The sequence below is a fragment of the Carcharhinus amblyrhynchos genome, chromosome 7 (assembly GCF_965287045.1).
Source record: "Carcharhinus amblyrhynchos chromosome 7, sCarAmb.v2.hapA, whole genome shotgun sequence".
Classification (NCBI taxonomy): Eukaryota; Metazoa; Chordata; class Chondrichthyes; order Carcharhiniformes; family Carcharhinidae; genus Carcharhinus; species Carcharhinus amblyrhynchos.
In genome coordinates, this window is record NC_137330.1 from 74894980 (window position 1) to 74909221 (window position 14242).

General features: G+C 40.6%; 1 protein-coding gene across 3 annotated transcripts in view; it reads right to left on the bottom strand.

Moving 5' to 3' along the window:
• Positions 1–14242, bottom strand: part of esco2 (establishment of sister chromatid cohesion N-acetyltransferase 2) — a 41758-nt gene that overhangs the window by 17529 nt on the left and 9987 nt on the right. For all 3 annotated transcript variants that reach the window (XM_080192616.1, XM_080192617.1, XM_080192615.1), the window contains 3 exons: positions 10889–10951; positions 7915–7984; positions 5642–5702 (listed from right to left, as the gene is read on the bottom strand). In XM_080192616.1, coding sequence (XP_080048742.1) covers positions 5642–5702; positions 7915–7984; positions 10889–10951 — 194 coding nt within the window. The remainder of the gene's footprint in view (positions 1–5641; positions 5703–7914; positions 7985–10888; positions 10952–14242) is intronic.

Consider the following 14242-nt stretch of genomic DNA (forward strand, 5'->3'; position numbering starts at 1 on the left):
ACAACAACCCACCAGCAGGGAACAGGAGTGGTACCTCAGCACACTGGTTTGAACACTGTGCAGGATCGTACTCTTGGGAACATACCCAAGGGTATAGATGAGCATAGATGGACAATCGGTCTGACGAACTCCACACATTAGTCTAAAAAGTGTCTCAATTCTGTGTCAAGGCCACCACATAGAATGTGCTACGACATTGGAGCACCTCACCAAAAGTTAACTTGCTGTATTTGCAGGTGTGTGAACTACCAGATTTTAGCACCTACGGCCAATGGTCATAACAATGGTTCCACAGGTCACGGGGTAAAGATTGCCATTCCTGCGGCCTGTGTATTCTGCTATGGGGAGACAACTGCACCTCCAACAAAGTTAAGGTGCTGGCAAACAGCAGCCTCCAGGTAGCAGTTGTTCTAAAGAACCAGCGACTAGCCAATTTCCAGAAGCTCCTACTACTGCTGGCAAGATCCAGGCTGATCATTCTAGGCAGTGTCTAGAAGGCCTGCAGGCCACATTCATTGCCATGCCTTCAAGATCATCAATACCAAAGCCTGCTCAGTTCAGCAAGGAGGGATGTGCTCACGTTTTTACCTCCAAAAGTTAGAGAAAAAACTCCATGATTAGCCGTCTGAGGGATTTAAATAGCTTGGTTATATCATCACAACTTTACACACTAAAGATCAGAGAACTTTTTTATATCAGGTTGTACAACATGAAGCACAGCATAACTTCTTAGTCCTTCCTATCCCTTATCACAGATTTTAGAAGCCAGCAAGCAGGAGAATGTGGACAAACTGCTAACACTGGACGAGCTGACAAAGCAGTCAGGTCCTTCGAGATAAGTAAAACTGTCAGAGTGATGTTACTGGTTGTACCCTGTGAGACTGGATTTCCCCAGCCCTGCTGGAAAGACATTACTATCTATAAAAAGTTAAAAGAGGGAGAAATGAGAAATTTGTGGTCCATTTCACTGTTTATTTTGAGCTACAAATTCTGTCCCAACTTATTGGCAATTAGATCACTTTGCTCTGGAATCAGTGGGTAGCCCTGATCAGACTGGTGCTAGACCTGGTAGGATGATCACTGGTAACCTTGCACTGGTACTGTCAGACTTTTTACTGTGTTCAACCTTGCACTACTGAGGGATACTACTGAAGGATATGTAGAAAATAGGATAGACATCTAACCCATAAACTTGGATAAGAAGGCAACCTTTAACAAAATATTGCAAGCCTATATGATGGCTGTGCTTTTCAAAACAAGCTCTGGGAAGGAATCTGCAATTGGATCCAAATGCTCTACAAACATCAGTGGAGGTTTCAATCAATGGGTGGGAATTGGAAAACTTCCCAGTCAAACTGGAGTCAGGCAAGGTTGCCCTCCTTCCTGTTTCGCTTATGCTGTTCTGAAATGTTTGCCAAATCTATTAGGAAGGATGTGGGCAGAAGAGAGGTTATGGTCACAGGCAACAGAGGTTTTCAAATCAAAGCCTCCCTATCCATTGATGGCATCACTGTCTTCTGCATAGATTTAGTGTTGCTTCAGACTAATGCATCTGCAATCAATTTGAACAAGTCTTGCGAGCCAAAGCAAATTGTGGCAAGAATTAGAACATGTTCCGTGGGAACATGTGGAACTGGGTTGATTAATTATTTGTTCTGCACAGTCAAGTCAGATTACCTGTAGGTATTGGGGATATAATTTGAAGGAACTAGGACATCTGCCAAAATTGGGATGAATGTATAGTAGGTTTCCAATTCTAGCTGAACGTACACATCAGAAATCACATTATAAAAAGCTGTCAAGTATGGCATGAGAGGGTGAAATCAGAAAAGGCCTATAACACTAAGTGGGAGGGAATGAACTTGTGTCTCTTAAATTCCACAGAGCATGAACAACTCCTCCCCTGTGAGTTGCTCTCAGGGGACGGAAAACCACAGACACCACTGTCTGCCCCGTTGCCACCATTCAACACTAATTAATAACACTAATTAATCACTATACCAGCATCCAGCCAGTCTCTGCCAAACTTAAGCTTTGGCTCTGCAGCTCGAGTGGGCATAGTCACAACTGATTGGAGCTCTAATCACATGTTCTGTAGACCATTAGGATACTTCCTTCGAGTGGCCTCCACTGAGTCAGGCTTTTCTATAGGTGGGGAAATAGGGATGGTCTGGAATGTGACTGGCTGGTAGCCACTGTTGTTGGAAACCGATGTGCTCCTGGAATGTATTTATTTGGCCACCAGGAGATTAAGGCCGATTCTAGGGGACTCTTTGGCCATTCCGTGAGGATTGACAACCGTAGTATATAGTCGAAGTGTAACAGAAGCGGGTTGTATGTTGTGGAAGTGAACCTCCACTCCATTGCAGGTAAAAACCCGATCAACAAGTACAAGGGGCACTCGTTGTTGTATGTGGCACAGGCTGCCCCGTACCCTGCTCCTGTTCTGCAATTGTCTTTTACTTCATCTGCAGAGATCATGTCCACAGTGTTACAACGTACAACTCTTTTTGGGATGGCATAAACCCCTCAGTATGCAAACATCCAAGTATTACTACATGCGGAGGTTCTATTATGTCCTTATTTTGTGAAGGATCCATGTTACTGTGGAATGCTCATTCAGTTGGACTGTTCCAATACACCTGGAAAACTTTGAGCAGAAAAATACCTTTGACCACAAATTCATCAAGCAATGATCGACATGCAACACCTTCCAGTCCTTGCAAGAAAAGGTGACAGAGGATCTTGTCGGATGGCTCCCTGACTGTCAATCACTTGCAGAATACTTCATCGCCAAAGCTTTCAACGAGCACCAAGTAGCTTGGCTGGTGGTGAGAAAGGCCCTCCCCATCAAATTCTTCAAGCACACCTGAAGACTTTGCATCACCACTCTCTACCCCCGGGCAGCTGTGGTGGGATAGCAACTACTACAACTCTCCTCCTGAAATGTGTCTTTGCAAAGACACTGCAGAAAGAAATGCAGTAATTTATGTTGATGTACAGCCTGAGTAAACAGAAACTTACTCTACAGGCTGTTCCCAGAGATGCACAACAAGGCAAACAAATGTCTGGAGGATTGTGAACATGATGAAAGATCCTCTTTGGTCTGCCAGGAACCTGCCACCCTTAAAGTGCTAAGACCTATTCAAGTTAAAGACCAGCACGTTCAAAAGGTCCAAGGCTATGTGCTGAGGGACTAAACACCAGAAAGGTCAATGGGAAAGGGCCTAAGGGTGCTGGCTTCCCACCAAGTACACCAAGGGGATAGAATCAATGTGAAAGCCCTTGATCTGTATGTACTAGAGAATGCTCAACATTAAATATATGTTGCAAATATGACCTGAATTTCTAAGTGAGGTGAGGCACCTCAAAGTGCCACCTTGAGAGAAGGTGTGCTGCATCTACGTAATGTCAATTTGAACTGTTCTATACGTACTTCCATAAATTTCATGCATTAAGCTTTTCTTCAACATAAAAATTATTCCTATACCCAGTGTAATATTTATAACCAAAGTCATTATCCCATCAACCCCCCCAACCTTCAGATTCTCTGAAATTCTGGAATTTGTCACTGCTGTGTGTTCCCTTCTACCAGTTCTTGTTTCAAAATCCTCCAATCAGGTTTCTTTCCTGCAAATCTCTGATGACTATTTTCAATCAAACACTTCAACCCAATGGATTCTTACACTTGTAGGGGGCGATTCTCCCAAAAAAGTTCTAAATGCTGAACTCATGGGAAAACTGGTGTAAATCACCAGTTTTGGTGATTGTTTTTTCAGTGGGAGTTCAGACAAGAATCTCCCACACTCTGTGCACTGCAAAGGGCACAATTCGTGAACATCATTAAAAGCTTTTTGGGGGGCCGGGGGTGGGAAGCTTACTCACACCACAATCTGACTGTTCTGGGCCCCAAATTGTCAGCCTACACTTTACTGGCCAGCTCAATCACTGGCCAGCCCGGCACCCTCTCAGTGCTGCTGCCACCACCCCCCACCTCCCCAGTCCCCAAGTATTCCCGGCAAGCCTCAATCACCACAACCCCCACTCTGCCCAAAGTCCAGGAGCGCCCCGATCTTCAGCTCCCCGTTCCCCAGCAGTGATGATCCCACTTTTTATGGGAGGCAGACACCCCCGGCAGACCATCCCTCCCAATCGCCTGCCTCCCTCCAGTCCCAAATGATTGCAATGGCAGCGGAACTCCCCACCACCCCCCCCCATCGCCCCTAAGCCCTGCCCCCAGTGGGCAGTGCCAAAGTGTCCCCTGGGCATGGGCACTTTGCCCTGTGTGTAGTGCCAGGCGGAACAGGCTGGCACTGCCAGGGTACCCATACCCAGGGGGCTCTACCTCGCTGTTACCTGACCCCGGGGAGCCTCCATTGTCACCTTCACTTCAGCGGGGTCTCCCGCTAGTTCCCTGGTAAGTGGGGAGCTAGTCTGAACCCCGGAATGAAATTGTACTGACGAGGTGGAAGACGCTATCAGACCCGGAGACTTCATAATGACATTTAAATAACATTAAAATGATTTACCTGCTGGTCTCACCAGTTTCCAGCATTTTCCCGACCACGCTCGGAGATGCGTGCGCATCGGGAACCCATGCAGATCCCACAAATCGGCCCACACACAATTCTCCCAGCCTGACGCACTAAAAAAATTAATGCTTTGGGATGGGAGAATTGTCCTCATAGACTTCAATTACACAAGGGCAAAAATAACTAACTTTGTTCCAAATTCACTATGCACTATTTAAAATGGAGTATGAAACATAAAAAGCAAACACTCAAGTATAGAGATACATACAGATGTGGAAAAATAGTAAATTAGCTTTTTTTTTTAAACAAGCTGTAGATACAATTTTATCAGCAATACTAATACTGGACTGTGGCTGGATTTCTGCTAGCCTGCAACTTTCGTAGCACTTCTTGCTTTTATATAGTTAATCATTGTCAACTTGCTTGATTGTAATTATTAATCAACATTAAATAAAAACAGAACATAAACAATTCATAACGTTATTACATGGGAATAAATATGTAGACAATTAGAAGCTTCAGTTCAGTAATATTGCAGCAATAATTTAAACAAATCTTGATATTGTCTTTGAATAGGCACCCACAAAGAAAAACTAGTTTCTGTCTTGAAGGCTGAAATTTTAGGAATGAAAAAAAAAATCCATGCAAACTGAACAGGGCCAATTTTATTTTTGGTATTGTTCATAATCAGCTAATCAGTGCATTGCAATAAGACAATGTCAAACTTCCTGGCTCTTGGAAATCCATGATAGTTAATGTTTGCTTCTAATACCTTGTTAACCTACCATTATTGATCTGTCCATCATTACTGTTAGTGAGCTGTGTGTCTGTATCTCCAGTTGCTCTATGCCAAATAGACATTCATTACCTCGCACTATTTACATTGATTAAATCCAGAAAGAACATTGCCTAAAATTGCACGATAGAATACTAGCTTTTGGTCTGCAGTTCTGAAACTTTAGCAGAGATAATAACCTGCTGAAACAAATGCTTCTCAAAAACACTAGCGTCAGGAATTACGAGAACCATGTATATCTTGGTATATCATACATGAACCTCATGCATATGATAAAAACTCAGTACCGCACACTCATATCTCAAGTTTGTACCTTTTACTGCCAGTACAAGGAGTACTAAAGATGGGATAGATAGCACCAGCTGAGGATGAGCCTAAAAAAGGATAGAAACATGCACATTACATTAATAAAGCAGTGCGTAACTGAAGAAAAATAGCACTATCACAAAGCCAAACATTTTATTTTAATTGTCACTATAATATATATACTAAACATTTGTTTGTATATTTACAACACATTAGCCTGGACTTTTCAACCAGCAATGAAACAAAGGCATAAAATCAAATTACTGTGATGCTGAAATCTGAAATGAACCAAAAGAGAAAATGCTGGAAAATCTCAGCAGGTCGGGTAGCATCTGCAAGGAGACAAAAGGCCTGACATACAAATGTAGAAAAATAGTAAACTAGCTGTTTTTTTTTTAAACAAGCTGTAGATACAATTTTATCAGCAATACTAATCCTGGACTGTGGCTGGATTTCTGCTAGCCTGCAACTTTCGTAGCACTTCTTGCTTTTACATAGTTAATCATCGTCAACTTGCGTTGAGTCCAAATGACCCTTTATCAAAACTGAAAGGCATAGAAAATGGTAGATATTTATACTGCAGGATGAGGGAATGAAAGACGAGTCAGAGCAACAGAAACCAGGGGAAAAGATTACTAATAGCTGTCCACAAGAGAGAATAAAGGGTGTGAGTGGCCAAACGGCAAAAAAGCTGAAATGAAGATGTTGAGGGATGGGAGGGAAGGAAAATGGATGGGACAGGGGTAAGGTTTAGAAAAGGAAAAGCAAAGGGGGAAGAAAAGGTAAAGGAGATAAAGTAAGGGGAAAGACTGGGGAGGAGAAAAATGAAGAAAGAAAATAAAGAAATAAAAGGTTGAGAATAGTAAAAATTAAATAAAATAGAATGAAAACAAAGGGGTTGAGGTGGGGTAGAGCAAATCATGTTGAATTCAATGTTGAGACCGGAAAACTATAAAATGCCTAGCCAGAAGATGAGATGCTATTCCTCCAGTTTGCGTTGCGCTTCACTGAAATATTGCAGCAAGCCAAGGACAGACATGTGGGTATGAGAGCAGGATTGTGTGTTAAAATGAAAAGAAACAGGAAAAGTTTTTTGTTAAGACGTTGAATGGTGTGGAAGATGAAATTGAGGACAAAAAGTGAATGATAGTCTATAACTTCTGGAATTCCATCTTAATCTTTCCATGCACTCATCCTGAATTTTTCCATCAGTTTTCAGCAGGCTAATGACAGTGAATGCTTACAGGTCACAAAAAAAAAGCCCCAAGTACTTTAACTGGTCAATGGGAGAAAAGAAAGTTCCTGAGCAAAAGTTTACTTGTTCTATTTAAGAATAAGATGCCAATCTTTTCCAGCTCTCAAAATAGAGTTAAATGCAGTCTGTAAGATATTTTGTCCATCTAATATTTTTTCAGTGCACTGATATAATCTTTGACATCACCCAACAGCTTTATAAGAATTGTGCAAATCATTCTGCCCATTAACCCTGTTCCTACGAATGAAATATCTTGTTTCTCATCCCATTTTCTTTTCATTCTGCATAATCTTACTGAACTGTTTACTTTCACTATCTCAAGTTCCTATAAATACATATCTTTTCTCTTTACAGATGCTGAACAACTTGCCTTGAGTTTCCAGTAGTTTTACTTATTACTCCAAGAGCTGTATAATGTTTTTTACATTTATTTTGCCTGTTTAGTTTGTAAGTGCAACTATAATGCTGAAATGTTTTCTAAGATTAAAGCTGAAAGCATACCCTCTTACTATATCACTTTTGATTGTGAATCTATCATTTTCAGTTGTACTTTGAATACCCAACATAGTAAGTTAAGAGGGGCAGTTTCATCTATTCCACCTATCTACTTTATCATCACCTTTCTTAAAGGCACTGACTCACGTTATTCTTTGTTATCTCTTTTAAATGGACATTGTTTGAGAAGTTGGGGATTTCTGGGTGTCACAGCTGAGCAGTCATGTTTTCACTCAATAACATGTCTACTTTCCAGGAAGATATCAATAGATCTAAATGAGAAATAGATAAATTGCGGGATTTTCTGGCTGCGCTTGCCTCAAAACTGGAAAATCCCACCAGAGATCAATGGGCCTTTGCATGGACCACTCGCCATCTGCTACAATTCCTGTGGCAAGCAGGATGGGAAAATTCCCCCCATAGACTCTTCAAAATTGAACATCAGTATCTTACCCAATCTAGAATAAGTACATGACTGACCACTAAGTTTTCATTCCATATTGAGCCCTAGTTGCGACTGAATTCATTACCTTCATTGTTGTTATTATTTTCTTCAGACGTGCTGCCATCTTCAGATCCCAAACCAGTTCCATTAAGGCTCTTAAGATGAAAAGCAAAATGAAATATTGATAAAGCAACAGTTTATTTTTAAAGTAAATAAGTTTAAATGCAAATGTGTAAAAAGTCCAAAATAGAGCATTGTCAAATGTGACATCTATGAAAGGAATCAGGATATCTCAAGAATGTGAAAGATGCAATTTTCTTCACTCAAGTATTAATAAGGAATGTATTAGAACTATTAATAAAATTCCTTTCATAGAAACACAAAAGTAAAACTTTCATGGAATCCAGTTTAATCTAGGGACAGACACTGCTAAAATTCTCAATATTAAAGCGCAAGAACAGCACAATGGAAAAATGGCCTTTAATTGAAACAGGCCAGGATAAAAACAGACTAATTATGGCAAATTGTTAATTTTTTTGTGAGAAGTGAAGCAAACTGTCATGAATGCCACCTCTCAGATCAGTTCCACATTCACTTATATTTGACATAGCATTGTCAAAGCATCTTACATGTTCAGAAGACCCTAGATTGTACGAGGAATGCAATTTAAGAAACTCTTCTTCCCAAGGACTATTTACTAAATTTCCGCTAATGACAATGAAAGGCCGTACACTATCAAAAGCCTAACATGACAATAAAACATTCTAGAATGTAGTGTATTTTCCAGAAAAAACTTAACTATTACTGTCAATGCATAGCAGTCTACTTTTAAGTTAAGGTGCCTGAAATGGGCAAACAGTAACATGTTTTTGAGGGGGTACCTGGAAGTGAATAATTATCAATAAAGTTAATTATGTCAGCTTGCCACCCAGTGATAGTATCAAGCATTATGTTTGATGTAAGCATAAGCCAGGTGCACAGTAAATATTCAGCTGCTGCTCCAACAATATATTTTTAACATCTGTCAAACAAAAGCACTGCATCCATATACCTTTATCCTTCACTTTTGTTTACATAGGCCGGAAATCTCTGGCCATTCATGCCAGCGGAATTCTCTGGTCCCACCAACAGTGCACACCCACCCGTGAGTTTCCTGCCAATGTGGGGTAGCCCCAATGGGAAATCCCAATGACAGCTGCGGGACCAAACAATGCCACACACCATCTCTTGCTGTCAAGATATGCAGAACTGAGAGGCATTAGAATCCCACCCATAATATCTTTAACATAATGAAAATGTCAAAAGGCACTTTTTCCTTGCTGTTCAGATATCATGCGCCAGGAGTTTTGGCAACCATGGACTTCTGCTGTTTGACCATGGCTATGCTCAGCAAGAAATTGCAGTGGTTTGCCATTGCTTTCTGGGAGTTCTTGCTGACCAGAAGACCCACCAGCTCTTACTACTTCCATTGACATATAGGCAGAACTTGCAGGTTGATAGTCAACCTGTTTGACCATGTTATGAATGCATTTTCTATGACCATGAAGTTCAGGAGTGGGACTTGAACCACTGCTTCTAACTCAGATTTGGATGCTACTTCTGCGCTACAAGAAACACTTCACAGCAGCATTATAAAACAAAAATGTGACACCATGTCACATAAAGGGCAACACAGTAGCAGTGGTTAGCACTGCTGCCTCACAGCCCTGGGCTCAATTACAGATTTGTGGAGTTTGCATGTTCTCCCAGTGTCTGCATGGGTTTCTTCTGGGTGCTCTGGTTTTCTCCCACACTCCAAAGGTATGCAGATTAGTGAATTGGTCAAACTAGATTGTTCTTTAGTGTCCAGGGAAGTGCAGGTTAGGAGCATTAACCATGGCAAATGCACAGGGTTATGGGAATAGGGCAGAAGGGCAGACTTGGGTGGGATGCTCTTTTGGACAGTTTGTGCAGACTCAATGGGCCGAATGGTCTCCTTTTGCACTTTAGGATCTATAGTCCTAATTGTCCTTGAGAAGGAGGTTGTGAGCTGCCTTCGTGAACTGGTGCAGTCAATATGGTGTAGGTACACCCACAGTGGTGTTAGGAAGGGGGTTCCAGGGCAGAGAAGGAATGACAATATAGTCCAAGTCAAGATAATGTGTGACTTGAAAGGGAACTTGCAGATTACGTTGTGCTTATGCATCTGCAGCCTTTGTCCTTCTAGGTGGCATAGGCTATGGGCTTGGATGGTGCTGTCCAAAAAGCCTTGGTGAGTTGTTGCAGTGCCTTTTGTAAATGGTATACACAGCTGCCACTATGCATCAGGCGTTGTTGGTGGGGTGCCAGGAGAGTGGCTGTTTTGTCCTGGCTTGTGTTGAGCTTTGAGTCATGTTAGAGTTGCACTCAACAATCAAGGAGCTTTACTGCATTGAAATTGTCAAGTTTAGAGGTAGCCAAAACATGGATGAGTGTTTCTGCAGCAGATAAGTCAAGGCAGGACAAAGTCAAGTGATGTTACAGAGAGGGAAACAGGTCGTTTTAACAAAGACACAGATACGTGACTAGAAACTTGTCTTAGGGATTAAGTATGATGCCATGGCTGTACTTAGTCTGGTTCAGCTTCAGATAATTGCCAAGGAGATATGAAGTCTATGGTTAAGCGATAGTTTATAACTTTGACCAAGGACAATGGCGTTCACCTTCCCAATATTTCATTGGAGGATATTTCTGCTTACCTTGTACTGGATAGCAGATAAGCAGAATTATTATTTGGAAACAGTCACCCAACTGACAAAGTAAAATATAGCAAATGCTGAAAAACTGAAATTTTTAACAGTAAATGTTTGAATTTTTTTCAGTTTTGATGAAGAGTCATAAACCTGAAAGGTAAACTTTTTCTGTCTCCACAAATACTGCCAGAACCGCTGAGTATTTCTAGCTTTTCCAGATTTTAATCCAAATTTGTGAATTTAGTATAAAAGCAATCGGTGGTGTGCATTCACTTCACATATAACCCTTCCAGAAGGCAGCTTTCTTGTCAGTCTTGTCTTGATTACAATATTATTCTTATACCTCACCTCAACATTCAAAAGTTCTTGTTTTTCCTTCTCAGGCTCTGGATCGTGAAACTGGTCAAACCACTGTAACATGAAAAACCAACACACGATTGTCAATTATAGGCAAAACCTCAAAGCAATATATGGCTTATATGTAATGTATATAACTTCTGGTGTATTTTTCATAATTCATTTGTCATATTTAAAAAAAAAGTTCAGCATCATAACTTCATCATTCATGCCCCTCACTCTCTTAATGGAAATTCAGATCACATTGGCCATTCAATAAATTAAACAAGCAGCTTGTTTGGCTTTTTATCTGCTTATTATAGTAGCCGAATACACCATACATTTTATTATAGTTGGCTAGGACAACTCGGTACAGGACCATGACAGAAACAGCCTAATGTTACTGGTACAAAATAAGGATTTAACAAGTAAGTTTGTATATGCACCACACAGTTCCCCAAACACCATGATAATGAAAAGATTTTAATCACACTGCTTGAGAAATTAATAATCCAATGCACTTTGAAATCATGCAAATAGATATTTTATGATCCCCAAAGAGGGCAGCATTGAGCACATTATATTAAAATGAAGCACCATTTCTTTGCAAATATGATACTTTGTAGCAAACAATAAGCACAATTACATCTTCATTAGCTTTAAGGTCCTGATAATTAGTTCTTGTTTAGCTTGGGTGCTGACAATTAAAGTAGAAAACAACATGATAAAACAATATAAAGCTAGAACATATGTAACTGAAACACAATTCTTCTGTAAGAAACTTCTTCAATTAATTTAGAATCAATAGTGTTGCTTGCCCTGTTACTAGTAGTACTGCCAATACAAATAAATATATAAAATCAACCAGTAAAATTGGCATTTCTGTTAGAGTAATTCATTCACTTTTGCTCAGGTCTCTAACAAGTTGCAAAGTGCTATTTAAATGTATTGTTTTTACAATAACTGAATTTATATAACATCTTTTAACATAGAAACATCCCAATATGCATCACCGGGAAAAACACAACAGTCCAAAGGTGTGCAGGTTAGGTTGATTGGCCATACTAAATTGCCCCTTAGTGTCCCAAGATGTGTAGGTTAGAGAGATTAGCAGAGTAAATGTGTGGGATTGTGGGGATAGGGCCTGGAAGGGATTGCTGTCAGTGCAGACTCAATGGGCCAAATGGCCTCGCTCTGCAGTAAAGGGTTTTTATGATTCTATGTATCTGCCACTCCAAACCAAATGGTATTCTTTTAGATAATCAGCAGCTTTACTGGGTTTTCTAGACCAGATTATTTGCTGCTAATGTAAACACTATTTATCAGCACAAATGGCAATCTGATATCAAAAATATTTATTTATGACAAATCCTGTGAAACTAAAACACATTTTCAGTTTGAATGGATTTTTCTGCTTCCTTTCTTCCCATTCTACGATTTAAGTTTTCAACCTTCCCTTTCAAGTGTCTGGATCCCAATTATATTCTAGGAGTGGGACACTCAAGTAAAATCGATCCAATCACTTGAAAATTAATCTCATGACTCAAATCAGAAGCTCTTAAAGACTAATTATTGGATATTGGTGTGTCTACAACTTCTCAAACACATAGCAAAGATTCTGGTCCTTGATAAATTTTTACATTCATGGAAAGTGGGTGCTGCTGGCAAGGCCAGCATTTGTTGCCTGTCCCCAAATCAGCCACATTATTGTGGGACTGGAGTAACATGTAGGCCAGACCAGGCAAGGTTTCTTTGCCTAAATGAAATTAGTGAACTAGATGGGTTTTTACAACAATCACTGACAGGTTCATCTATTGGAGACAAAGCAGAGTTAATGTTTTGAGTCATTTGATTCTGTTGCAATCTCTTACAAATCTAACATTCTCCCTTCAGTTCTGACAACGAAAGTAGCAACTTTAAGAATAGAAGTTAGATGGCCTTGTGTGTGAAGGGGAGGGGATGGAGTTTCCATTGAGGCAATGCCTGCACAGGATATTTTTAAAAAGAGGTTTAAAACGAAGTCAACGTTGAGTCCTGAGGGCTACAAAATGCCCAACTGAAGATGAAATACTGCTCCTGCTTGCACCAGGCTTCATGTGAAACCAATAATGTTGGAAAGATGAATGCATCAGTCTGAATTATTGTAAAAGGGGTGCCATTAGGTTTCATTCGAAAGAGTGTTGTAATAGAAGGTTCAATGTTACTTACTAAACTTACTAAGCGTGAAGTAAATTTTTTGTCTAAAATCAATACATTTGGATTAGAGGCACCGTGGCAACTTGGCACTTATCACAGATTGAATAAATAATTTAACTTTGGATAGATCGATAAGATGCAAGGTTTTAAATTGCAGAAAGCCATGAGTTGCACATACGGATGAGGTGTACACAAGATAGAACAAACTTCCAGCTGTCTTCCAATAAATCGGAATCAAAATCTTGCTCCCAAAGTATTTCCAAGGTAAAAAGCGAAGGACAGTGTGGAGAAGCGATTAGAAAATATAATTTGGAAATTAACCCCCAACAAAACAATTTAGTTTTAATATAATATCCATTGGTGATTTGGGAAGCAACAAAGGAAACAAAGTGAATTTTTGTAAGTGGCGAAAGAAGTGTGTGCAGGAATAATAGTAGGAGGGATTATTATTTAAAAGGCGAAAAGCTGCAGCATGCTATGGTGCAGAGGGACCTGGGGGTCCTTCTGCACAAGTCGCAAAAATCCAGTTTGCAGGTGCAGCAGGTGATCAAGAAGGTGAATGGAATGTTGGCCTTTATAGCGAGGGGGATAGAATATAAAAGTAGGGAGGTCTTGCTGCAACTGTACAGGGCACTGGTGAGGCCGCAGCTGGAGTACTGTGTACAGTTTTGGTCGCTGCACTTGCGGAAGGATATATTGGCCTTGGAGGGAGTGCAAAGGAGGTTCACTAGGTTGATACCGGAGATGAGGGGGTTGGACTATGAAGAGAGACTAAATAGACTGGGTCTGTACTCGGAGTTTAGAAGGATGAGGGGGGATCTTATAGAGACGTATAAGAAAATGAAGGGGATGGATAGGGTAGAGGTAGAGAGATTCTTCCCGCTTAGAAAGGATAGCAGGACTAGAGGGCACAGCCTCAAGATAAGCGGGGGGCATTTCAGATCAGAGTTGAGGAGGAACTTCTTCACTCAAAGGGTGGTGAATCTCTGGAATTCTCTGCCCGTTGAAGTGGTGGAGGCTACCTCGATAAATATATTTAAGTCACGGGTAGATAGGTTTTTGATAGACAAGGGAATTAAGGGTTATGGGGAGAAAGCAGGAAAGTGGAACTTATCCACTTCAGATCAGCCATGATCTTATTGAATGGCGGGGCAGGCTCAAAGGGCTAGA